Here is a 25,712-nt window from a genome sequence, read left to right as displayed (position 1 = left end):
AGACAGGCGAAATACCCTCATACTTCAAGAAGAATATAATAAGTCCAATCCCAAAGAAAGCAGGTGTTGACAGATGTGAAAATTACCGAACTGTCAGTTTAATAAGTCATGGCTGCAAAATATTAATGCGAATTCTTTACAGACGAATGGAAAAACTGGTAGAAGCTGACCTTGGGGAAGATCAGTTTGGATTTGATAGAAATATGGGAACACATGAGGCAATACTGACCCTACGACTTATTTTAGAAGCTAGATTAAGAAAAGGCAAACCTACGTTTCTAGCATTTGTAGACTTAGAGAAAGCTTTTGACAATGTTGACTGGAATACTCTCTTTCAAATTCTGAAGGTGGCAGGGGTAAAATACAGGGAGCAAAAGGCTATTTTCAATTTGTACAGAAACCAGAGGGCAGTTATACGAGTCAAGGGACATGAAAGGACACAGGCAGACAGTGTTTGTTGGTAATGAGGATCACCCTGTGGCTAAACATGCCTTGGTGCACGGCCAGCACATCTTGGCACAGTGTTACACCGTCCGGGTTATCTGGATACTTCCCACCAACACCAACCTATCCGAACTCCGGAGATGGGAACTTGCTCTTCAATATATCCTCTCTTCCCGTTACCCACCAGGCCTCAATCTCCGCTAATTTCAAGTTGCCGCCACTCATACCTCACCTGTCATTCAACATCATCTTTGCCTCTTCACTTCCGCCTCGACTGACATCTCTGCCCAAACTTTAAATATGTCTGCTTGTGTCTGTATATGTGTGGATGGATATGTGTGTGTGTGTGTGCGAGTGTATACCTGTCCTTTTTCCCCCTAAGGTAAGTCTTTCCGCTCCCGGGATTGGAATGACTCCTTACCCTCTCCCTTAAAACCCACATCCTTTCGTCTTTCCCTCTCCTTCCCTCTTTCCTGATGAGGCAACAGTTTGTTGCGAAAGCTTGAATTTTGTGTGTATGTTTGTGTTCGTTTGTGTGTCTGTCGACCTGCCAGCACTTTCATTTGGTAAGTCACATCATCTTTGTTTTTAGATATATTTTTCCTACGTGGAATGTTTCCCTCTATTATATATATATATATTTATTTATTTCCCTCCCCGAAAAATTCTTCTATAGAATAGAAGGAGTTGTCAAGGAGAAACTTTTTCCATTTATTTTCAAATTTTAGCTTGCTGTCTGTTAGACATTTTATATCACTGGGTAAGCGGTCAAAACTTTTTCTCACAGTGTTGTGCACCCCTTCCTGTGATAAAGGCAACCTTATTGTTGAGTAATGAATGTCATTTTTTCTTCAGTATTGTAATTATATACCTCATTGTTACGTTTGAACTACAATGGATTATTTACAACAAACTTTTTAAGGGAATAAATATACTGTGAAGCAGTAGTCACGATACCCATCTCCTTAAACAGATGTCTACTAAAGGATCACAGGTGAGCACCACATATTATTCTTACAGCACATTTTTGGGCAATAAAGACCTTCTTTCTTAAAGATGAGTTACCCCCGAACATTTTTCCATATGAGATTACCGAATGAAAATAAGCAAAATATGTCAGCTTACTGATTTCTCTCTCCACAAAATTTGCTATGATTCTAAGTGCAAATGTGGCTGAACTGAGTTGTTTTAGGAGTTCAAAAATGTATTTTTCCAATTTAAATTCTCATCAAAATGGACACCTAAGAATTTTGAAGTTTCCACCCTATGTATTATTTCATCACCTTATGTTACACTTATCACTAGTGCAGTACCCCTAGAGGTGCAGAACTGAATATGATGTGTCTTTGTGAAACTCAGGGTGAGACCATTCACAGAAAACCGGTCAATGATACTTCTGAGAACTTTGTTCTCCATTTATTCCATTTCTGTGTGTATTCTGGGAGTGATTACAATACTGGTGTCATCTGTAGAAAGAACTAATTCTGCTTGTTGTACATTAGATGATAGATCACTTACATAAATGAGAAACAGTAGTGGACCTAAGACTGAGCCTTGGGGAACCCCATACGTGATTTCTCCCCAGTCAGAATTATGCCTGTGGGTTCTATTGGTTGAATTACTGCTAAGTACAACTTTCTACATTCTTTTGGTTAAAAATGACATGATCCATTAGTTGGCTATACCATCAATCCCATAAAACTTTAATTTATCTAGGATTATACTATGATTCACACAATCAAATGTTTTGGATAGGTCACAGAAATTCATACCAGTGCTATTTTGTTATTTAATGCTTGTAATATCTGGTGTGTGAACATGTAAATGGCATTCTCAGTAGAGCAACCCTTCTGAAACCCAAACTATGATTTGCTAAGAATATTGTTGTTGCCAAGGTGAGATATTATTCTAGAATACATCAACTTCTCAAAAGTTTTGGAAAATGATGTCAGCAGTGAAATAGGTTGGTATTTACTGATGTCTCTCTTATCACCTTTCTTAAACAGGCATTTAACAACGGCATATTTTAGTCTCTTTGCGAAAATGCCTTGAGTTAGTTGTGCATTAATATTTCGGACAATACCGGACTTATTATATGGGAACAAATCTTTAGTATTCTATTGGAAACACCATCAAAACCAGAAGAACTTTTATTCTTGAGAGAATGTATGACTCTCTTAATTTCAGGAGTAGAAGTTGGTGGTACATTCGTATGACGTAATTTTATGAGAGTTACTTCTTCAACATAGTGATGTGATCTTTCTCTTCAACTGCTGGTTCATATGCTTTCTACTATGTTAAGAAATGATTAAATTACATTTTCTACCTGTGACTTGTCATTTATAAGTGTTCCATTCAATTCAATAGTAATGTTATCCTCTTCTGTGTCTCAGAATAATCATACAAAGGTGATACAAATAAGAATGGAAAAATAACAATTTGTGGATCATAAGAACAAAAATAGTTAAAGTGTAGCAAATCTACAATGGTGATAAAATGTGAAGTTCTTGTGTTGATATACCTCTGAAACTTTGGGATTTGGGATTTCCAAGAAGAATTAATTGTGCAATAAGATATTTATCACACTGAAAAATTGAACAATAAGAATAATAACTAATTACTATAATAATAACTAATTACTATAATAATAACTAATTACTATAATAATAACTAATTACTATGAAGATGTCACACACATGTTTAATGATTTTAAATGGAAAATGTTGCAAGAAGGATATAATTTCTCTCAAGAAAAGTTAAACTTTTGTCACCGTATCTAAAATGATAGAGGTGTTTCTGAAAGGTTTTTGGTATGAGACTTAGTGGACAAATGAAGAGAGATTGCAGTGGATACATACACATTCAGTCATTCATTTTGTGGGAGATCTACGTATGAAAATAACAGAGAAGGGGGAAAAGACTAAACCAGAAACCTATTCTTATGAGTGAGGATACACGTAGTTTTGCCAAATATAAAACAATGTTTATCTTATGGATGAACACAGTTACAGTTTTCGTAACATTACCCTCTGCTCTGTACTGGGACAAATGGCAACATCATTAATTATTCCTCTTCGTGTTTTTATTCTCAGGGGTTCTGTTTTGTTACTTACTGTAAACTAAATATATAGTACCAGTATCCTCCCCCCTCACCTCCCTTCCCCTCCAATTCTTTAAAGAATAAAACACTGGATGAGAATAGTGTTTGGAATTTTTGCTTTGTTTAAAGAAAAGCTAGTTTTACTTGCATCTCAATGATTGTGATGTCATATCTGCTGAACTGTGTGTTATGGAATAGAGGTCTGCATCTGACATTTATGCTCACTAGAATTGCTTGGAGCATTTAGTTCTGTGTAAGTCCGCCAGATGTTAATATAGTCACTCCAGACTGAGGAGCCAACTGCACTCGAGTTTTGATACTTCTTTGAGCATTGCTTGCTCAAATTCCTCGGCTGTCTGGTATAGTTACCCGAGTGCCGCTCAGTCACCCACAGTAGGATCATGGTGCATGAATTCGAGATGAAGGAGAGTGCAAATGCGAAAACTGATTCTACATAATATATATCCTGAGTGTGAATGACAGTGGTTGTAACAGTGTTAGGGAGAGATTTTCATCAGTGACTGACAAGGGTGTTGGAACATGTACTGTTGCAAGTGCTCTGCTCTCCTGTCTTACAGACCCAACACCTCACACCTGAAGGCACATGTCTGCAGATTATGACAAAGTGTAATTTCTGAAGCATTGACAGTTTCAGTGAAAGCTACAATAATTAAAAATGTGCATAGAAATGTGTGCCAAAGACCGTCAGCCATATACATTAATATTAGATGTAAGGTTTTGCATTTTATATCAGGAGCTTGGCAATGTCAGTTCAGAATTGGGAGATGTAGACATTTCCAACATTTTGCCTTATCCTATGATAGTATGAAACACTGAAAAGCAAGCTGATGAAATACGAGCGAGTGTGTTGTCCAGCGTTACTCAGGATATAGTCGTGAATGTATGTGAATGTACAGCAGATATATGGACTGACAGATATATCTAGTACTGTGGACTTTGGTTATTGAGATTAGGTACTGTGAAATATAGTGTTGGTGACAAATAACTGTTCTGTGAAGAAGAAGAAGAAAAACAAAAACAAAAACAAATAAGGAATTGATTAAGAACTATATCAAGGAAACATTATTCAAATTGTTAGGAGTAAATTCTCAGCATTTTTAATAAGATTTCGCTTGCCAATGATGAAGGCACTAATGTGTGGAAGGCAGTGCAATCCTTTCAGCATTATGCATGCATAACACGTTTTTACACTGTCCTGAAATGTGTTAGATGACAATTATTTAATAAATGGACTTGGAGTAGTTTATTCCACAACTTATGCTGCTGAAGATAATGACCATTTCATGAAGAGAACTGGCATACGTTTAAATTATTGTAGACATGCTGTGTGTCCAGCAAATGAAAATTGTGCTTAATTGCAAAATACCACTTTCAGTGTCACTGGTATTTCGGCAGTACACTACAATGGTCTTATTACCATCTATTAACTGTAAGTACTGATGTACTGTAAGTACTTAATCACTGCTGTCTCACAGACGAGATTGTTGAAATTCCAGCATTGCATGGAATGGTAACAATTCTGTGGTCATCCTTCTGATTATTTGTTTGTGACAGAGATGAGATGTTAAATTCTGTGTGTCAGATGTGTGATGAAGTATCAGGTTCTGCAGTTTGGAACATTATCTCTGAATGACAAAGCAAACTTGCTCTGAAATGAGTCAGTTCATTGTAATTATGTCAACAGGGAATAATTCAGAGACAATTTTGTTCTTGTTAGATTTCTACTTTCTTAGGTGGTCAAGTTCACATAAGTACATTTGAAACAATAAACCTGATGGTATTATAAAAAGCAGCAATGTAATTTTTCATTATAACACCGACAAAAGTTGGTAGATTCATAGTTTTCCTGTGAAATTACAGATTGTTCTCAAAATTTCATTATTGCATAAAGAAAGCTGTTTCCTCTTATGGATCACAATGATGCCACGATTAGAAACTGCCACCCAGGAGTATACATCTACAGTGTAAACAAACTGATCATAGTGTAGTTCCATCAGCTGGTGGGAGTATCCCAGGAGCGACACCAGCCTGCTAATAAACTGGTGGCAACAGCAGTGCAGTGAGTGTGCTGGACTGCCTGGCCTCTGCCCTGCCCTCCCCATGGCGTCTCGTTCAGCCATAGCTTGCTTCGACTGCTCATACTCAGGGAAGCCATGACAGGGTGCGCTACACTTGAGTGACTATGACCAAGTGAAATCCCCAATTCGCAGACTTCTATCATACAATGACATAATTTTGCAGGTAGTTCAGCAGTATACATGGATACCATCTGCAAAGTAGACAGCAATTAGAGTTAGTAGTATTAAATTAAAATGTCTTGCCTGATGGTGCATGAACAGTAGAAATGCAGTAAACAACAACCTTTTCCTTATCATTTTGTGATAGGTGTCAGTGAGAAACAAGTTCCCAAAAGGTTTGAAATTAGATGTAAAGTTTGTAGGAAGTTACTAAGTGCTCTCATTCTCAAATAATGGGTGAATACAGTCTGAGTAATTTGCGCACTGCGAGTTACACTGTCTGATGGCATATACAAAGTTTATAACTGTAATATGTCACTTAATGATTAATGGAAAATCTCATATAAAGATGTGAAACAAATACTAACAAAGAGATAGAGGGGCTGGCCAGTACTTACCTCAGCTCAGTACAGCCGATAGATACACAAAAAAACAGAACCAAAAATTTACGTTCCTAGCTTTCGGAACAAATGTTCCTTCATCAGGGAGGAGAGAGGGGAAAGAAAGGGAAGAAGGGAAAGTGAGTAACTGAATCTACTTTCCCTTCTTCCCTTTCGTTCCCCTCTCTCCTCCCTGATGAAGAAACATTTGTTCTGAAAGCTAGGAACGTAAATTTTTGGTTCTGTTTTTTGTGTATCTATCGGCTGTACTGAGCTGAGGTAAGTACTGGCCAGCCCCTCTATCTCTTTGTTAGTAATATGTCACTTATTGTGTTAAACATTTAGTGTAAAAGATTATATCTCTTAATGAATAGTGTGTGACAGCATTTTAAGTTCCATCAATAAATATATGAAATACTGAAAATCAAATATTTGTTCCTTCCGGAAGCCATTACATAAGCAACCTGCAACTGACACTAAGTATTTGTAGCCATTTAGAAATATAGATCGATAAAAGTACTTCTGCACACAAGTTGCTGAAACACAAACAGCTTGAACAAGTCTGACAAATACAAAAATTAGGGAATTTGTATCAATATGTTACTTCTCAAAGTTTTGAAGTCTATAAAGCTAGAGAGTCAGTTGTCTTTCTTGTCTCTGGTCTACAAATAATCAGTTATTCTTGTTGGGTGGTTGTTAAGTAAACATTTCTATTTCATTTCAGGTATTAATAACATAGATTTTCTTTCTTTCATAATTTTTAAAATGTGCATTTCCTTTTCTGTATTAGGCCGTAAGGGATTAGTAGAAAAATCATCTCTGATACGACATACAACTACGAAAAGCAGACAAGAGGAATTGCAAAGAATACAGAGTGCTGAACGTTCCACCACAAATTCTGAGAATCAAGCTTTCCTGAAGGATGTGAGTACTTGTGCAGTGTTTTTCAGTATTTTTTTTTAAAACTAAGCCACAGTAATTATAATTTACTCTCAAGGCAGCAGAAACCATTTTTTTTTTTTTTTAAATTTACATCACAAGAGTTGTTACTTATTAGCCACATGACAGAAACTTTGAGATAAGAATAATCATTTTACACATTCATAATTTTTAAGTTGATGATCAGTTGGAAAGGTGAGAGTGACTAGGCAACAAAAAGTCACAAATATCTTATGAGCATTCAGACAGATTCAAAGGAAGTTGAAATAAGAGCAAATTCAACAGAGATCAGTAGGGCATTTACAGATAAACTGTAAACAGGTGAGTGAACTTGATAGAAGGCAAGATAATATGGAAAGAAACAGAAAGATAAATAATAAGGAAACTGGGATAAAATGGAGATGGAGGGTAAAAAACCAAATAAAAACAGAAACACACCATAACTATACATAATTTGGTAAATACTTGTACACTTGAAACAGAAAAGTTGTTGTATTAAGAAAAGAGATGGAGAACATAATGGAGAAATTGAACAAAAATGCAGGGTTGAAATAATTGTCTCATCATAAGAAAAGTCATATGAGAGTTGACTTTGTGTTGCCAACCTCATAGTATTCTGAATTTATTCAGTAACTGTATATTGCAGATAACTGGAGAAAACACATACTATCAGTTTAACAAGTATCTTGTTCAGAGTAATCTTGAAAATGAAAGGAGGGAGTGAATTTCAGAGTTGATACTGGCAGCTGGTACTTTCTGATAGCAGCAAGATGATCCACAAGTTTAATATTTGAACCTGTCAATTAATTCTGTTGGCAATCTCTCACAATCTTATTTGGTTACTCTGAGTAAAGTGATAGCGAAGTACATGTGAGTTGTTTTCATGCAAGCTGAAGATTGGAGAATGTATGTCACTGTCTCTCTCACTTCGCCAAAGTATTTGAATCAATGTTATATTCTATGGCAGCTGCAGATTTATGATATGAGGACTAGTGCTCAAGTCCATAATAGTAGGTTGAAAAGGTGTGTGTGTGTGTGTGTGTGTGTGTGTGTGTGTGTGTGTGTGTGTGTGTGTGTCTGTGCGGGTGCGCGGGCATGTGCACGCATGTACACGTGCTGCATATACCATTGTGCCTGCTCATGCAAAGGAGACATCCTACAATCTGTAGAGACTTACTGGATGAATAAAGAAGTTGAATTTGAATTAGGCCTGATGCCTGTTTTGACTTGGTGGGTGATCTTTATTCATGACATCTCTTCATGAGTGTTCCAAGACATCCTTTTCCATGTTTTATGTATTTAATTATTTTTAGTGCAAATTGCTACTATTACATTCTTCCTTTATGGTCATTCCGTTTATATCTATTTTTATCTGTTATATTCTTGAATCATCACGCTTTAAACTTTTTCTTAATTTCTTGATTATTTTTGTTGTACCTGATTTTGTACTTCGGCGGTATTATGGAAAGGATATATTGTTACTCACTATATAGCGGTGATGTTCAATTGCAGACAGGCACAATAAAAAGCTATTAATTATGTAAGCTTTCAGCCAGAAGGTCTTTTTCTGAAATAGACAGCCTGTGTCAGGCAGCCAGAGACAGTGGTTATGTGTGTATGAGCTGCATTTGCAAGAATTTGTTTGTTTATGTTGTCTATTTCACAAGAAGGCTTTCTGGCTGAAAGCTTACATGTCTAGAAGTCTTTTTGTTGTGTCTCTCTGTGACTCAACAACTCTGCTATATGGTTAGTAGCAATGTATCCTTTTCATAATATTATTTCATTCTGGATTTTGTATTGTTTAATTTTATACTACATCATATGAATCTTGTTTCAGACAGTGGGTTCCTATTTTCCTGTCTTTTTTTAAGAGTATAAATCTCATTGCTTTAGAGTAATATAGGAATGGCCATACTTTTATAAACTTCATTTTACTTTCTTTCCTCACCCTAATTCTTAAACTTCTGTGTCACATGTATTTTGGATTTGTTTTAATCTACATCTTAATCATATAAACAATAGATTAATTTTTAAGATAGTTAAAATTTAAGGAGATGGGACCTGGATAAACTGAAAGAACCAGAGGTTGTACAGAGTTTCAGGGAGAGCATAAGGGAACAATTGACAAGAATGGGGGAAAGAAATACAGTAGAAGAAGAATGGGTAGCTTTGAGAGATGAAGTAGTGAAGGCAGCAGAGGATCAGGTAGCTGGGTAAAAAGATGAGGGTTAGTAGAAATCCTTGGGTGACAGAAGAAATATTGAATTTAATTGATGAAAGAGAAAGTATAAAAATTCCGTAAATGAAGCAGACAAAAAGGAATACAAATGTCTCAAAAATGAGATTGACAGGAAGTGCAAAATGGCTAAACAGGGATGGCTAGAGGACAAATGTAAGGACGTAGAGGTGCATATCACTAGGGGTAAGATAGATACGGCCTACAGGAAAATTAAAGAGACCTTTGGAGAAAAGAGAATCACTTGTATGAATATCAAGAGCTCTGATGGAAACCCAGTTCTAAGCAAAGAAGGGAAAGCAGAAAGGTGGAAGCAGTACATAGAGGGTCTATACAAGGGCAATGTTTTTGAGGACAATATTATAGAAATGGAAGAGAATGTAGATGAAGATGAAATAGGAGATATGATACTGAGTGAAGAGTTTGGTAGAGCACTGAAAGACCTAAGTCGAAACAAGGACCCGGGAGTAGACAACATTCCATTAGAACTACCGACAGCCTTGGGAGAGCCAGGCCTAACAAAACTCTACCATCTGGTGAGCAAGATGTATGAGACAGGCGAAATACCCTCAGATTTCAAGAAGAATATAATAAGTCCAATCCCAAAGAAAGCAGGTGTTGACAGATGTGAAAATTACCGAACTATGAGTTTAATAAACCACGGCTGCAAAATACTAACACAAATTCTTTACAGACGAATGGAAAAACTGGTAGAGGCCGCCCTCGGGGAAGATCAGTTTGGATTCCGTAGAAATATGGGAACACGTGAGGCAATACTGACCCTACGACTTATCTTAGAAGTTAGATTAAGGAAAGGCAAACCTACGTTTCTAGCATTTATAGACTTAGAGAAAGCTTTTGACAATATTGACTGGAATACTCTCTTTCAAATTCTGAAGGTGGCATGGGTAAAATACAGGGAGCGAAGGGCTATTTACATTTTGTGCAGAAACCAGATGGCAGTTATAAGAGTCGAGGGACATGAAAGGGAAGCAGTGGTTGGGAAGGGAGTGAGACAGGGTTGTAGCCTATCCCCAATGTTATTCAATCTGTATATTTAGAAAGCAGTAAAGGAAACAAAAGAAAAATTCAGAGTATGTATTAAAATCCATGGAGAAGAAATAAAAACTTTGCGGTTCGCCGATGACATTGTAATTCTGTCAGAGACAGCAAGTGACCTGGAAGAGCAGCTGAACGGAATGGACAGTGTCTTGAAAGGAGGATATAAGATGAACGTCAACAAAAGCAAAACAAGGATAATGGAATGTAGTCGAATTAAATTGGGTCATGCTGCGGGAATTAGATTAGGAAATGAGACGATTAAAGTAGTAAATGAGTTTTGCTATTTGGGGAGCCAAATAACTGATGATGATCGAAGTAGAGAGGATGTAAAATGTAGACTGGCAATGGCAAGGAAAGCGTTTCTGAAGAAGAGAAATTTGTTAACATTGAATATAGATTTAAGTGTCAGGAAGTCATTTCTGAAAGTATTTGTATGGAATGTAGCCATTTATGGAAGTGAAATGTGGATGATAAATATTTTAGACAAGAAGAGAATCGAAGCTTTCGAAATGTGGTGCTACAGAAGAATGCTGAAGATTAGATGGATAGATCACATAACTAATCAGGAGGTATTGAATAGAATTGGAGAGAAGAGAATTTTATGGCACAACTTGACTAGAAGAAGGGATTGGTTGGTAGGGCATATTTTGAGGCATCAAGGGATCACCAATTTAGTATTGGAGGGCAGTGTGGAGGGTAAAAATCATAGAGGGAGACCAAGAGATGAATACACTAAACAGATTCAGAAGGATGTAGGTTGCAGTAGGTACTGGGAGATGAAGAAGCTTGCACAGGATAGAGTAGCATGGAGAGCTGCATCAAACCAGTCTCTGGACTGAAGACCACAACAACAACAGTTAAAATGTTTTATTATCTTTTGTGCCTAGCTCCCTTACATTTCATGTCACAAAAATAAATTATCACTGTATAAAAAGTTTCTTTTTTTATCACACTTTGCTTGTTGTCTTTGAAGCCTGTCTGTGTATTCCTTTTGAAGATGTTCAGTTATTAATATGTTCTCATTATAGGAAACCATTCTGTAGCTGAGTAAATCATACGATTGGGTTGCCATCATATGGTTTGTTTATTTTTGGGGTTATTTCCTTTGAAGCCTTTGAAGTGGTCATCTACACCACAATAGAAACCTCTGCACTAAAAGCGTTGGAATCATATCCAGGCAGATACAATCTTCTAAAATTATCTCATGGTGGCCAATTCCTGTGAAAAATACTCTGAACATTAGTTATATTACATTTTGATTTATGATCAGCAGTGGGTTACCAACAGGAGAATAAACAATACAGTGCTAATGTCCTATTAATTGGAACTTAGGATGCCAGAAGTTTGGATTATGTGGTGAACACAAAAATCTGAATAGAGGTTAGATAATTACATGGAGACAGAATGGTTGGACAGAAATTACCTAAAGATGGTGAAATCTGGAGTACTGCTGACAGAAACACTTAAAGTGGAAAATACTAAATCTAGCTTTCAGATTTTGTATATTTCATCTTCTGGAAGGCAAGAGGGATTTGTTGGAAACCTTGGAAAAAAGGAGTAGGTTGCTCAGATACTCCTTTCAACATTAAGTTTTTTGTCAAAAGTACTAGAAATTTCATCACATGCAGATAAGAAATAGCCAGCCATTCTGTCTCCGTTATTTATTGACATTTCCCATTGATACAATTGAGTTGAATAATTAAAAAGAATTAATTAAGTTAAATGAAAAATCAGTTAGTGAATTGGAAAGACTGAAAGTCCAGATTAATGGTCATGTTGACAAGGTCATAAAAATTGTGGGCAATAAAAGTGATTTCCTTTTCAAAGAAACAAACCCAGCATCTGCCTTATGTGATTCAAGAAAACCATCTAAAACTTAAATCCTGGTGTTTTGATGGAGATGCATTGTAAATGTGAATTCAGTACGTTAACCACTGCTCCATCTTGTTCAGTCAGTGGGTGAAGTACTGAGATCAACTATAGAGTTAACATACAACTTTCTGATTGAAAGTAAGTGGTAGTTAGAACTGTAACACACTGAGCGCATATGACCACTGGTGGAGGGGTGGGAAGGAGGGGTGGGATGACATTCTTCTGTTTGTATGATGGCATGGCTGTTCCCAACGCGGAGTGTTGGCTTTGAACAATGGTTGTTAGGTTCAGGTTCTAGTTAGCAAGATGACAGTAGCTGAGTTGAACTCTTTTATTAACAAGAGGACATTCAGTACATAGTTGGAGCAAAGAATGTGCTCACATCGTGCAAGCACGTTCTTGAATCCACCTCTGAATTATGCAAAGTGAAGTGGTGGTAGCACACTGCTCACAGAAAGAAGTCCAAAGCTCTGACATCAGCAGTATCACTAGGGTGGTGGTGTCTCACACAAGTGCTATGAGAAACTTCAGCTGCTGCTGGCTCAACAATGGTGGCTAAAACTGCAAGGGGCAACTTAATATAGCAGTCTGCTCCAGAAGTCAACATACAGTTAACAACTAACAAACGAATGACGGCTCCTCAGTGGATAGTTAATTGACAGATCATCTGGCTGCACAGTGGCCAAAAGGCTTGACTGAATGACGTATGCCTTGACGGCTGGATGGGGTGTATAAATTGTGCCTTAGTGACTATTTACTTTGCTGCTGCTGTTGATGGTGCCATGTAGCAAGGTTGTTGCAATATTCGTTTTTCATTTGTAATTATAAGGCCAATGGTCAATTCTCTGGTGATGTCACATGTGAGGAAAATCCAGCAATGTGCATGAAATGTGATACACTCCTCTTCCATTTAGAAAGTTAGGTCTACAAACTCTGCACCACAGCTGGTTCTGAAGACTTGTGGAAGGAACTGAGAATATGTCTCTACAGTCATACATTTGAACTCCAATAGTTACCATAATCCACATTTTTCACTTTATTCCAATCATATATGTGACATATTAAAATTAATCTTAGCCCAATAAATGCTTAGTTCCTTCACGTCAATTTTTCGCATAAGCTACATTGTTATTATAGACCTGTATGCAAAAGTATGGTGAGGGTGAGATTTGAAAAAATTTTCCATCAGTAGCAGATGTGAGCTCCACCAACCGTGATGAGGACCCACAAGTGAGCAGGTGACTGATGAGGAGATTCCCAGCTCGATAAGTAGGTACTGGCAGTCTCTGCGGTAGTTGTCACATGCTGATACATTTATTTTGAGTAGTGCTTAATTGGTACAGGGAAAGGGAAAAGTTGGATCTAGCATGGCAGTTATGTGAAATTTTTGATGAGCAAGATTTCAGTTGGGAGAAGTTCAGGGGCATAGAGTAGGGAGCGTGTGATTTTTTTTGCATTCTGGGTACCATTCAGTGTCTTCCCATATTTGCAATAGCATACCCCATGACCTTAATGAACACAGAGGGGCATGTATAGTTGCAGGAGCAACTTGATTGCTTCACTGTGCCATTCGTCTCCTCTGTACCACTTCCCTCCTCCCTTTTGATGTAGCTGCTAGTAGTGGCAGCAGAACTTCTGGAGCGCCTCTAAGAGGTCATATCTGCTCCACATGTACAATAGTGGTTTGAATCAGAAGCAGTAATTTAACATTAATCAGAGATGTCACTTCCATTTCATAGGAGGTTTACTGATATCACTTGTTAAACTTCTTTGCTTTCGAGGTAGGAGAGTATGCACTAGTTAGTATCACTCACATACCAATGTGGAATTTTGGTAGTGTGGCTTTCCCTTGTAGTGCTCCTTCATGATATTCTAGAACATGCGCCACATGGAATTTAACCTTTTCACAAACCCATCATTTCATTAATTCAGAAGGGGAGGGCATTTTTTCATGTAGACTGCCTTGTAGCGTGAAAGCCCCATTCTCTGGTGTACCCTGAAGTTGTAGACTGCTATAACTTATGATGGCAAGAAGTCCCAATCCGAATGATGGCTTTTCACATAGTGATTTAGTATTTTGCTTTCGGTTCAGTACACTCTATTCTTCCATCAGCGAATATAATGCATTTGTTCTTGACTTCTGGATTTTCTGGAACCAGTACAACTGTTTCAATATTCCTGTCATAATATTAGTGGTTTGATCTGTTATAAGAACCTTAGGTGTTTAGAATTTCAACATCGAATTGTTAACCATGACTTTTGCCACTTTTTCAACTTGCTGGTCGGGGATGGCAGTCTTTGTCAAATGGTGCAGTTGGGGTATAGTGTGCTCAGAATACCATAGCTGGTACTTAGGGAAAGGCAGGATTCGGTGTGGATGGGGCTGTAATCAGTTACCATTGGTTGCTCAGTTTCTTTTTAAATCACGTACACTTTATTTGCAAGCAATTGCAAATAAGGTTGACAGTAAGGAACAATTATCAAATTTGACTGTTAAGACACAATGTCTAATTAAAAAAATTAAGCAAGTTGCACTCATGGCTGAAGGCATTAGTGATCAGAAATTCAAATTATTTGTCGGCTGAAGGCCCCAGTAATAATAACTCAAAAAACAATTTGATGGCTGAAGACCTGAATAGCAAATTCTTAAGAACCTACCTCTTGGGAAGGTCCCCATTCAAAATGCACCCCGTTTTGACACAATTCATTTAAAGGAGACGCCAACTGATCAAAATTAGGGACAAAACGCCTAAAATAATTCACCATGCCAATAAACCTGGCAATCCCGCATTTATCGGAAGGATGTGGGAGAGCTCTCAATGCCTTAGTCCACTCCTGGTCAATGAGAATGCCCTCGCCTGATACTAAGGGACCTAAGGAGGATACCTGCTGCCTGGCTAATGTCACCTTACTGGGTTTAACAGTTAAACCGGCCCCCCTGCAACCTAGCAAAAACTTGTGATTCTTCAATTTTTCCAGGCATATTTTATGACGAAATAAATCTCGGGTGAACAGCCTGGTATGAGTGTGCATAGGACACAATATTTCGGCAATCGACCACATCAGTGCACCTGATGATGGCAACGTGGTCGATTTCCGAAATATTGTGTCCTATGCACACTCATACCAGGCTGTCCACCCGAGATTTAGTGCGTAGCAAAAACTTGCTGGATATGTTCCAGATGCTCATGAAACAAACAGCTATAAATCACCAAATTGTCCAAGTAATTATAAACACAGACTAATTTCAAGTCTCCAAGAATATTATCCAGCAAACTAGTAAGAACGGCTGCGCCAGTAGCCAAACCAAATGGAACCCTGTTAAACTCAAACAGATTCCAATCAGTACAAAATGCTGTAATGTGTTTACATTCTTTTGCTAAGGGAATCTGAAAATAGGCTTGTTTAGATTGAGCACAGTGAACCAATTAGTGCCGGCAAACCAAGTAAAAGAGTTATGAAGGTCAGGTAAAGGATCTGATTCGAGGATAACCTTGGTGTTCAGGCACCAGTAGTCAACAACAGGCCGAAAATCCCGCCCCTGATCCTTAGGAACAAGGGAAGCATAAGCAGATGTAGAAGGCCTAATAACTCCTTGTTGGAGCATTTTAGAGATCTTTCCTCTTAGTATTTTCATCTTAGGCTGTGAGAGATGATATGGGGACTGCCTGATGGGAATATGGTAAGATAGACAAATATGGTAGTCAAGAATATTAGTAACCCCCAGTCTATCACAGAGAAGCTCGGGGAACCTCTGCAACAAATCCCTTAGTTCAGAGGCCTGCTGTGAAGACAAATGGGTGAGATCAAACTCATTAACCTTAGTATCAACAGCACCTTACACTTAGCACATTCACAAAACCCAAACTTGTGAGCAGAAGTGAACTTAAAGAAGAAGGTGTACCTGGAATAATCCAAGACAAGACCAGTTTTACTGATAAAATCACATCCCAAAATCAAATCGACTGTCAACTTTTTAACCGAGGCCAAAGACAAGGTCCAGGAGAAATCTCCAACCGAGATATTCCCTCAGACCCAACCATGCAGAGGCAACACCTGCCCATTGGCAGACCCGACATCTCTGCACCAAAGAAGGGACCGACCTAAGTTTCGTAAGATGACCAAATTCAAGAAACCATTCCAAGATCAACAACTAAAAGGAGCTACCAGAATCCAAAAGGGCACAAATAGGTTCACCACCTACTCAAGAACAAATATAAGGCAGGGGAGGTGATGATTGAGCAACGACACGGGCGTACCAAGGTTTAAAGGCTTGATCCCGAGGTTGCTGCCCAGCCCGGTGTCATTTGTTGGCACTGGGTGCACGTGGTTGAACGCAAGAACGAACTAAATGACATGTCTGACTGCACCTGAAGCAACACCGTGGTTCCCTTTTAGCAGACTCAGCTGATGTAAATAATCTGGAGTTCTCCTTGATAATGCCCGTGGGCTGAACCTTAACTTCATGGCATGGATAGTCCACGAGCAGTAACGCAGATATCACTACAACCGTGGCACAAAGTTCTTCGCAGGTGGAGGGATGACCACAAAAACAAAGTGCAACTTATTTGCCACTCGCATTCCCCTCAGGACAATAGAAACTAAGTCCCGTTCTGGCAAGTTGACTAACAAGGCCAAACCGGCCGTCTTGACTCTCTCCACACATTGATGTAACTCCTCTTTATCTTGCTGCATCTGCCAAATATAGTGACAATCAAGCTGTTTGTGAGCTCCCATGGTCAATCTTTCATTAATTACAAGCTCCCTAAACCACTTCAAGGAAAACCCCTCTGCCATGGCTCTGGATATGAGGGTCCTCAATTCGCCTCTAGCTAACAGATACAATAGTGACAAAACTACTTGATGCTATATGCCAAAGGCATCAGCGTGTTGCTCAAGGCGAACCAACAACCATAATAACCTTTCAATTTGCTGGAGTCGGTCTACAACAAATTCTGTGATGTCCTGAAAGAGATGCACCAGAGGATTAGGCAATTTAGCAAACGGCGTGTCTAACCTCTCAGGAGACGTTAAGTGCATTATTCCCGGGTTGGCTTGCGCACCACCCTGAAAACAGCAAGTCCTGCTCCCCAGTCCTCTTCCCATCAGCTCTAAACATGTAATCTTAAACTGCAATTCATTAATCAAGGACCACAATTCAGCGGTTGATTCATTACAATGATCCTCTAACTTTAATGTCCTTAAATCCGCTATCCGGTTGGTTAAAGCCTGTGTAACTGTCACTAGGTTGAGTGCCCTCCAAAAAGTTGATGGTGTCCTCAAGACCCCTAACAGCCTTAAACAAAAACTCAATGGCTGCTTCTGTCTCACCCACAACATCAGGCGTGACATCAACTGGCTGAAGAACAGTAGCACACAAATGGGCGGCTAAGTTCGCGACGCTACCCTCAGTAGGCTGGTGCCTTATTGCCAGCTCATAAATGAGGTGGTCCTTCCTCAACAGGCAGATCCCAGGGCACTGCCTGACTGATATTCGAATTGGTCACCTGAAACAACAAAATAGCAAAGACAAATATCGTATAGCACTGACAGAGTTACAGTTTCAACCAACGGTAACTGTAATGGCAATATTATAATCATAACCACGCTTTGCTACCACTGAGACCTGGTACTTAGGGAAAGGCAGGATTCGGTGTGGACAGGACCGTAATCGGTTACCATTGGTTGCTCAGCTTCTTTTTAAATCACGTACACTTTATTTGGAAACAATTGCAAATAAGGTTGACAATAAGGAACAATTATCAAATTTGACTGTTAAGACACAATGTCTAGTTTTTTTTTAAAAAAAAAAAAAACTTAAGCAAGTTGCACTCACGACTGAATGCCTTATTGACCAGAAATTCAAATTATTTGTCGGCTGAAGGCCCCAATAGTAATAACTCAAAAAACAATTTGACGGCTGAAGGCCTGGATAACAAATTCTTAAGAAACAATTAAACTTCTCCAAGAGATACTAAAATATTAAAAAAAAGACAGTCATCAAAATGTCTCTGTTAAGAGACAATATCTAATTAAAAATTGTTAAGACCAATTGCGTTCAGGGCTGAAGGCCTAATTGACAAGAAATTCAAATTATTTTTCATCTGAAGGCCCCAATAGTAATAACTCAAAAACCAGTTGGACAGCTGAAGGCCTGGATATCAAATTTTTGAGAAACTATTAAACTTCTTCATGAGATATTTAAAAAACAATCATCAACATTTCAGTGTTAAGATATTCTGTCTAATTAAAATTTCTTAAGACAAGGTACACTCATGGCTGAAGGCCTTATTAACAAGAAATTCAAACTCTTTGTTGGCTGAAGGGCCAAACAGTAATAATTCAAAATTAATTTTTTTTAACAATCATCACAAACTGACCACATCAAGAGAGAAGCGGGCCTCAGACAGTGCTACAAGGATTGACCTGGCAAAGTCTGGCAAAGTTGCTCAACTTTGTAAAAGATGAGAAAGGCAGACAAGAGTTGTATTCACTTAACCGGATGGCAACTCAAACTAGTGACAGTTTAAACACAGACCAACACCTTGCAAAATCTACCTAACGTCTGATAACCAATACAACGATGGAATAACCCAGGCAAGGCTGAACCAGCGGACAGCACTGTGTCTTCAGAATCTGTTGTTTAGAACATTCAGAAGCAGAAGGAACCACTATGACCAAAGTAGTTCAAAAGAAACATAATATCCAAACCACAATCAAGGAGGCTGTTGAACTACATGCCTTACCAGACAGCAGCGGCAAGGTGAGGGAAGGTACACTGCCATGAAAATACACTAACCGCCAGGGCAGGTAAATGGGGCATTAGTGTCCACTAGGCAGAAAAATACTGCTGGTTGAACTTCACCAATAATAACACAAGGAATTCAATGATTCACAATAAGAAGTGGAGGATGGCTAATTAATTTTGCCAACTCCAAACACCCCACTTGTTGGTCTTTGTCTCGGCAACCCTGTGAGTAGCAACACGCGAACAATCGGCGGGATCTCAAAATAGTGGAGATTTCACTACTGGTTAATGTTCACTTAACTCAAACGTCCTGGCTCCAGTGAACAAGGCCCTCACAACTACAGCCACTCTATCCGGCAATGCCTGCATGCCGCCAGCAGTCCTGACATGTCCTCACGCTGCTGGACCTCACTGATGCCCCGTCCCAACCGAACTATGTGACACACTCCGACCCGGAGAAACACTTGATGTCCCTCCAAAGATAGTACCACCGTACTAGATGTCAATAACCACTGTTGCTGCCACTCGCTACCATTGAAACAGTGGTTTACCAAGTTTATTAAGTGAGCAACTGAGGAAAAAAATGTTAGTATCTTATGTCTACAGCTACATCTACATGGATAATCTGCAAATCACAGCCAGCCGGAGTGGCCAAGCGGTTCTAGGTGCTACAGTCTGGAGCCGCGCGACCGTTACGGTCGCATGTCCAAATCCTGCCTCGGGCATGGATGTGTGTGATGTCCTTAGGTTAGTTAGGTTTAAGTAGTTCTAAGTTCTAGGAGACTAATGACCTCAGCAGTTAAGTCCCATAGTGACCAGAGTCATTTGAACCATTTTGCAAATCACATGTAAGTGCCTGGCAGAGGGTTCATCGAACCACCTTCACAATTCTCTTTTATTCCAATCTTGTATAGTGTGCAAAAACAACGAACACCTATGTCTTTCTGTACAAGCTCTGATTTCCCTTATTTTATCATGATGATCATTTCTCCCTATGTAGGTCAATGTCAACAAAATATTTTCGCATTTGGAGGAGAAAGTTGGTGATTAGAATTTTGTGAGAAGATTCCTCCGCAGCAAAATATGCTTTTGTTTCAGTGATGTCCCTCCCAAATCCTGTATCATTTCAGTGACACTCTCTTCCCTATTTCGCAATAACACAAAACATGCTGCCCTTCTTTGAACGTTTACAATGTACTCTGTCGTCCTATCTGGTAAAGATCCCGTACTGCACAGCAGTATTCTAAAAGAGGACGGACAAGTGCAGTGTAGGCAGTTTCCATAGTAGATCTGTTACATTTTCTAAGTTGCCTGCCAATAAAACACAGTCTTTGGTTAACCTTCTCCATAACATTTTCTATGTGTTCCTTCCAATTTAAGTTGTTCATAATTGTAATTCCTTGACATTTAGTTGAATTTATGGCCTTTAGATTTGACTGATTTATCATGTAACCAAAGTTTAACGGATTCCTTTTAGCACTCAAGTGGATGATCACACACTTATCATTATTTAGGGTCAATTGCAAATTTTTGCACTATACAGATATCTTTTCTAAATCGTTTTGCAATTTGTTTTGATCTTCTGATGACTTTACTAGTTGATAAACAACAGCATCATCTGCAAACAACCTAAGACGGCTGCTCAGATTGTCTCCTAAATCATTTATATAGATAAGGAACAGCAAAGGGCCTATAACACTACCTTGGGGAATGCCAGCAATTACTTCTGTTTTACTCAGTGACTTTCCCTCTGGCAGGAAATCATGAATCCAGTCACATAACTGAGATGATATTCCATAAGCAAGCAATTTCACTACAAGCCGCTTGTGTGGTACAGTGTCAAAAGCCTTCTGGAAATCCAGAAAGATGGAATCAATTTGAAATCCCTTGTCAGTAGCACTCAATACTTCATGCGAGTAAAGAGCTAGTTGTGTTTCACAAGAACAATGTTGTCTAAATCCGTATCGACTGTGTGTCAATAGACAGTTTTCTTCGAGGTAATTCATAATGTTTGAACACAATGTATGTTCCAAAATCCTGCTGCATATCGATGTTAATGATATTGTCCTGTAATTTACTCCTACTACCTTTATTGAATATTGGTGTGACCTGTGCAACTTTCCAGTTTTTGGTTATGGATCTTTCGTCAAGCGATCGGTTGTATATGATTGTTAGGTATGGAACCATTGCATCAGCATACTCTGAAAGGAACCTAATTGGTGTACAGTCTCGAGCAGAAGACTTGCTTTTATTATGTGATTTAAGTTGCTTCACTACTGTGAGGTTATCTACTTCTACGTTACTCATGTTGGCAACTGTTCTTCATTCAAATTCTGGAATATTTACTTCATCTTCTTCTGTGAAGGCATTTAAGAATGCTGTGTTTAGTAACTTTGCTTTGGTAGCACTGTCTTCAATAATATCTCCGTTGCTATCATGCCAAGAATGCATTGATTGTGTCTTGTCACTAGCACACTTCATGTACGACCAGAATATCTTTAGATTTTGTGCCAGGTTTTGAGACAAAGTTTTATTGTGGAAACTATTATATGCATCTCGCATTGAAGTCCACACTAAATTCGAGCTTTTGTAAAAGGTCGCCAATCTTGAAGATTTTGCATCTGTTTTAAATTTGGCATGCTTGTGTCGCTGTTTCTGCAACAGTGTTCTGACCCGTTTTGTGTACCATGGAGGATCAGCTTCATTGTTTGTTAATTTATTTGGTATAAATCTCTCATTTGCTGCCAATACTATCTCTTTGATTTCAAGCCACATCTGGCTTACACTTATATTGTTGCTTTGGAGGGAGTGAAGATTGCCTCTCAGGAAGGCATCAAATGAATTTTTATGTGCTTTTTTGAATAGGTGTATTTTTCATTTATTTTTGGAGGATTTGGGGGTTACAGTATTGTCTTGCTACAACGATCCAGTGTTCACTAATCCCTGTATTTGTTTTGATGCTCATTATTAACTCAGGATTATTTGTTGCTGAGAGGTCAATTGTGTTTTCACATCTGTTTACCTTTTGCATGCACTCATGAGCTAACTGCTCAAAACAAATTTCAGAGAATGCATTTAGCACAATTTTGGATGATGTTTTATACGTACCTCTGGTATTAAACATGTATTTTCACCAACATATTGATGGTAAATTAAAGTCACCACTAACTATAATTGTATGAGTTGAGTACATGTTTGAAATCAAATTCAAGTTTTCTTTGAACATTTCAGCAACTGTATCATCTGAACTGGGAGGTCGGTAAAAGGATCCAATTATTATTTAATTCTGATTGCCAACAATGAAGTCTGCCATACTAACTCACAAGAACTATCGACTTGAGTTTCGTGGTAAGATAAACTACTTCTAACAGCAACAAACACACCATCGCCAACTGCATTTAGCCTATCCTTTCGGAGCACCATTAGGTTCTTCGCAAAAGTTTCGTGTGAGCTTATCTCCAACTTCAGCTGGCTTTCAGTGGCTATAATGATTTGGGCATCAGTGCTTTCTATTAGTGCTTGGAGCTATGGTACTTTCCCAACACAGCTACAACAATTTACAACTATTATACCTATGGTTCCTGTACCTACATTCTTCCTGTGTTCGGCCTTTTGTGAAAAAGCACATCCTCAGTGCCAAATAAATGTGTAATATCTTAACTTATGTTGTTCCAAAGCCCCTATCATTTGTTGTTTCACCCTTAAAATTACGTTCTCTCATCGAAAAATTCTGTAGTTTGTGGAATAAAATGGTAGATAATAAAGTTTTGCATAATAAATATTTCACTCTGACTTTATCACTGGTGTGGTATGATCACAATTAAGTGTGCTACATCAATCAGTTTTCTTTAGATTGGTGACAGACAGAGAGACCTCCACTCAAGTTTAAAGAAAACTTCAATATTATAGCTAAATTTAATGTGCAGTAACATACTGTGTAATATGCACCAAACGCAAAACATAGTGACCCTTATTTTTCATTGCAAGCTCTTTTGAATTTGGCACAGTGTCTTACTTCCATGTAAATACCACAATAACTTTGACCATTAATGAAATGATGGGAAATTATCATAAAGCTGACATTATAAAGCTACAAGTGAAGCAAAAATTAATTTTTTTTGCCAAATAGTTTCTGTAAAGTCGTTTGAGAAAGTTTCAGGGCATGTGCCTCGATTCTGTCACTGCTGACCAGCCAAAAGGTGACAGACAGTGTCAGATTTCCCTACCAAGCAAATGAATTAACTCACCCAGTCCTTTGGATGACATTTGTCCCTGTGCATCAGCCACCCTATCCTGCATGGGCTCTAAACAGAGACTGTCAAGACTCTCTTGTGTTTGCCTAAAAGGGTCAATAATTTCCATACCAATAGTTTCAAAAGCTTGACTAGCTTCTGGTGAACTTTGCAAGGGCACCCACTGATGACTAAAGTCCTACCATTTGTGTGCTAGATACACAGTATGACAACTCTTGACAAAAATATTTACAGCTGTCAAAGATTCATGTAGTAGTATGACAACCCTTAACAAAAATACTTACAGCAGTAAAATATTCATATATATATGAATCTTTTACAGCTGTGGGCCACTTTTCTCTGCATGAAACACAAACAAGTGTCTTTATTAGTTCATGAAATGAACTGAATGAGAGCTTCATATTACACTCCTCCAATGATTTAATACTGGATTCTGTGTAAGATTCCAGTGCACCTGCTTTCCTCTTGTCCTGTTTCTCAGAAGGAGTTTCTCTGGTTCCTGGTATCATTTTAGAAATATATGAAGGGTCATTAGGAAACTGGCAAAGAATAGCATTTTCTTGAGCTGTGGCTTGATTAGTAGTATGGTTAACATAACCTCAGTTTCAGTCTGTGGCTGGTGTTTCCCACAATATATCACCTTTGGAGAAATACAGGTGACAAACCTATGAAGTGAAAAAAATTGTACTGTAAGCATATTGCTGAAACTTGTGCTGCAAACCAATGTTAAACAGCTAGATACTTTCATCAATCTATTGCTATCAGTGTGCAATGCTTAAAATCAAAGCTACTTACCACAGAAATCTTGCTAGAAATGAACAGTATTCCTGTTGATTGCCGATAACCATTTCCTATGTCTCTTCATTGGCTAGAAATTTATAAATATGAACTTTCTTCTTCTTGTCGTAATCACTGACACAACCATGAACACAACACTTATTCACCACCATGTTAAAGGTTACTGCCAAATTTATACAGACAGTAGACACCTCAGCAGCCCATTAAAAAGGAAAAAAGCAAACAATTTCACAAATGAATTCACTTCACTAGCAATGCTGCTATTCATTGGTCATTTAAAGGCATTGCTACAGACAATCAGGTGGTGCTGCTACAGGCAGATGGGATTATGTGTGTGCCTAAAGTTGCAGAGAACTGTAAGGCCTTGTAATATTGGTGGTATTGGTCCAACAAAAATAGTTTTGTGACCTGTCATTCCATTATTCATTGTAGTCTGTGCCTTGCCAAGATAGAATCATAGACCTGCCTCGGCACTTCATTGCATAAACTTGCTGGTACGACTATACATTGTCCGTGCTTGGTTTGTTATACAGTACCGTGTCATTGTCACAGAATTGTGTTTTATGTTGTGAATCATGGACTGTCTGGATCAGGATCCGTGACGTTCACCATTCTTCAGCAGAAATAGCAATACACTCTTTTTGGCACACTTTTGAGCTCAGGCCATTGGTGTTACTATAAGTTTTCTTGAGGTGGTATATAACTTAAAAGGCAAAATCAGTAAGACGTAACGCCGTTTGAATCAGATGGCTAATCAGTTCCTTCCACTCATAAGCCATTTCAGTACTGCATGAGCAGCTACTACTTTGAAGTGTCTGCCATATAAATAGTAATGGAAATATGTGATACTGCAAATCAAACTCAGCATCCATTTTTCTGGGGTGGAATATTTTGTCTCAGCCTTGTTCAGTTGCCCAGAGGTATAGGCTGTCAGGCATTCTGTTCTGTCTACCTCTTTCCCTAATACTTACCTTAAGGTGTGGTTGATATCATTGTATGAGAGTATACACTGCCTCTGGTTATCCAGAAAAAGCATGGATAGGGCTAGTGGTAAATAAATCTTTCAGCTGCACAGAGGCTTCTTAGCAACCTGGTGTCCAGTGAAACTGTACCCCATTTTTCAGAAGATATGTCAGAGATTTCACTATTTCCACATATTTTGGCACAAAGTTTCAGCAAAAACCTAAAAAGGACTGTAGCTCCATATCTACATGTACATCTACATTTATACTCTGCAAGCCACCCAACGGTGTGCGGCAGGGGCACTTTGAGTGCCACTGTCATTACCTCCCTTTCCTGTTCCAGTCACGTATGGTTCGCGGGAAGAATGACTGCCAGAAAGCCTCCATGCGCGCCCGAATCTCTCTAATTTTACATTCATGATCTCCTCAGGAGGTATAAGTAGGGGGAAGCAATATATTCAATACCTCATCCAGAAACGCACCCTCTCGAAACCTGGACAGCAAGCTACACCGCAATGCAGATCGCCTCTCTTGATAAAAAGTAAGAGTGGAGTAGGGATGTCTAACTGAGGAAAATTTACCAAATCAGTCAGAAATACCCCAGTGTGGTGCCTTGCGACTTAGAATAACAGCCACCCAGTGACATATGAAGAAGTGTGT

General features: G+C 38.6%; 1 protein-coding gene across 1 annotated transcript in view; it reads left to right on the top strand.

Annotated features, from left to right (window-relative positions):
- The window catches only part of LOC126251375 (MAP kinase-activating death domain protein), a 595,744-nt gene that overhangs the window by 287,636 nt on the left and 282,396 nt on the right, over positions 1 to 25,712 (top strand). The window contains exon 22 of the mRNA XM_049951759.1: positions 6,973 to 7,106. Within this exon, the coding sequence (XP_049807716.1) occupies positions 6,973 to 7,106 (134 nt within the window). The remainder of the gene's footprint in view (positions 1 to 6,972; positions 7,107 to 25,712) is intronic.

The sequence above is a fragment of the Schistocerca nitens genome, chromosome 4, assembly GCF_023898315.1.
Source record: "Schistocerca nitens isolate TAMUIC-IGC-003100 chromosome 4, iqSchNite1.1, whole genome shotgun sequence".
In the NCBI taxonomy this organism is placed as follows: Eukaryota; Metazoa; Arthropoda; class Insecta; order Orthoptera; family Acrididae; genus Schistocerca; species Schistocerca nitens.
Note: the sequence above shows the minus strand (reverse complement) of the source record. Positions and strands in the feature narration are given on the sequence as shown.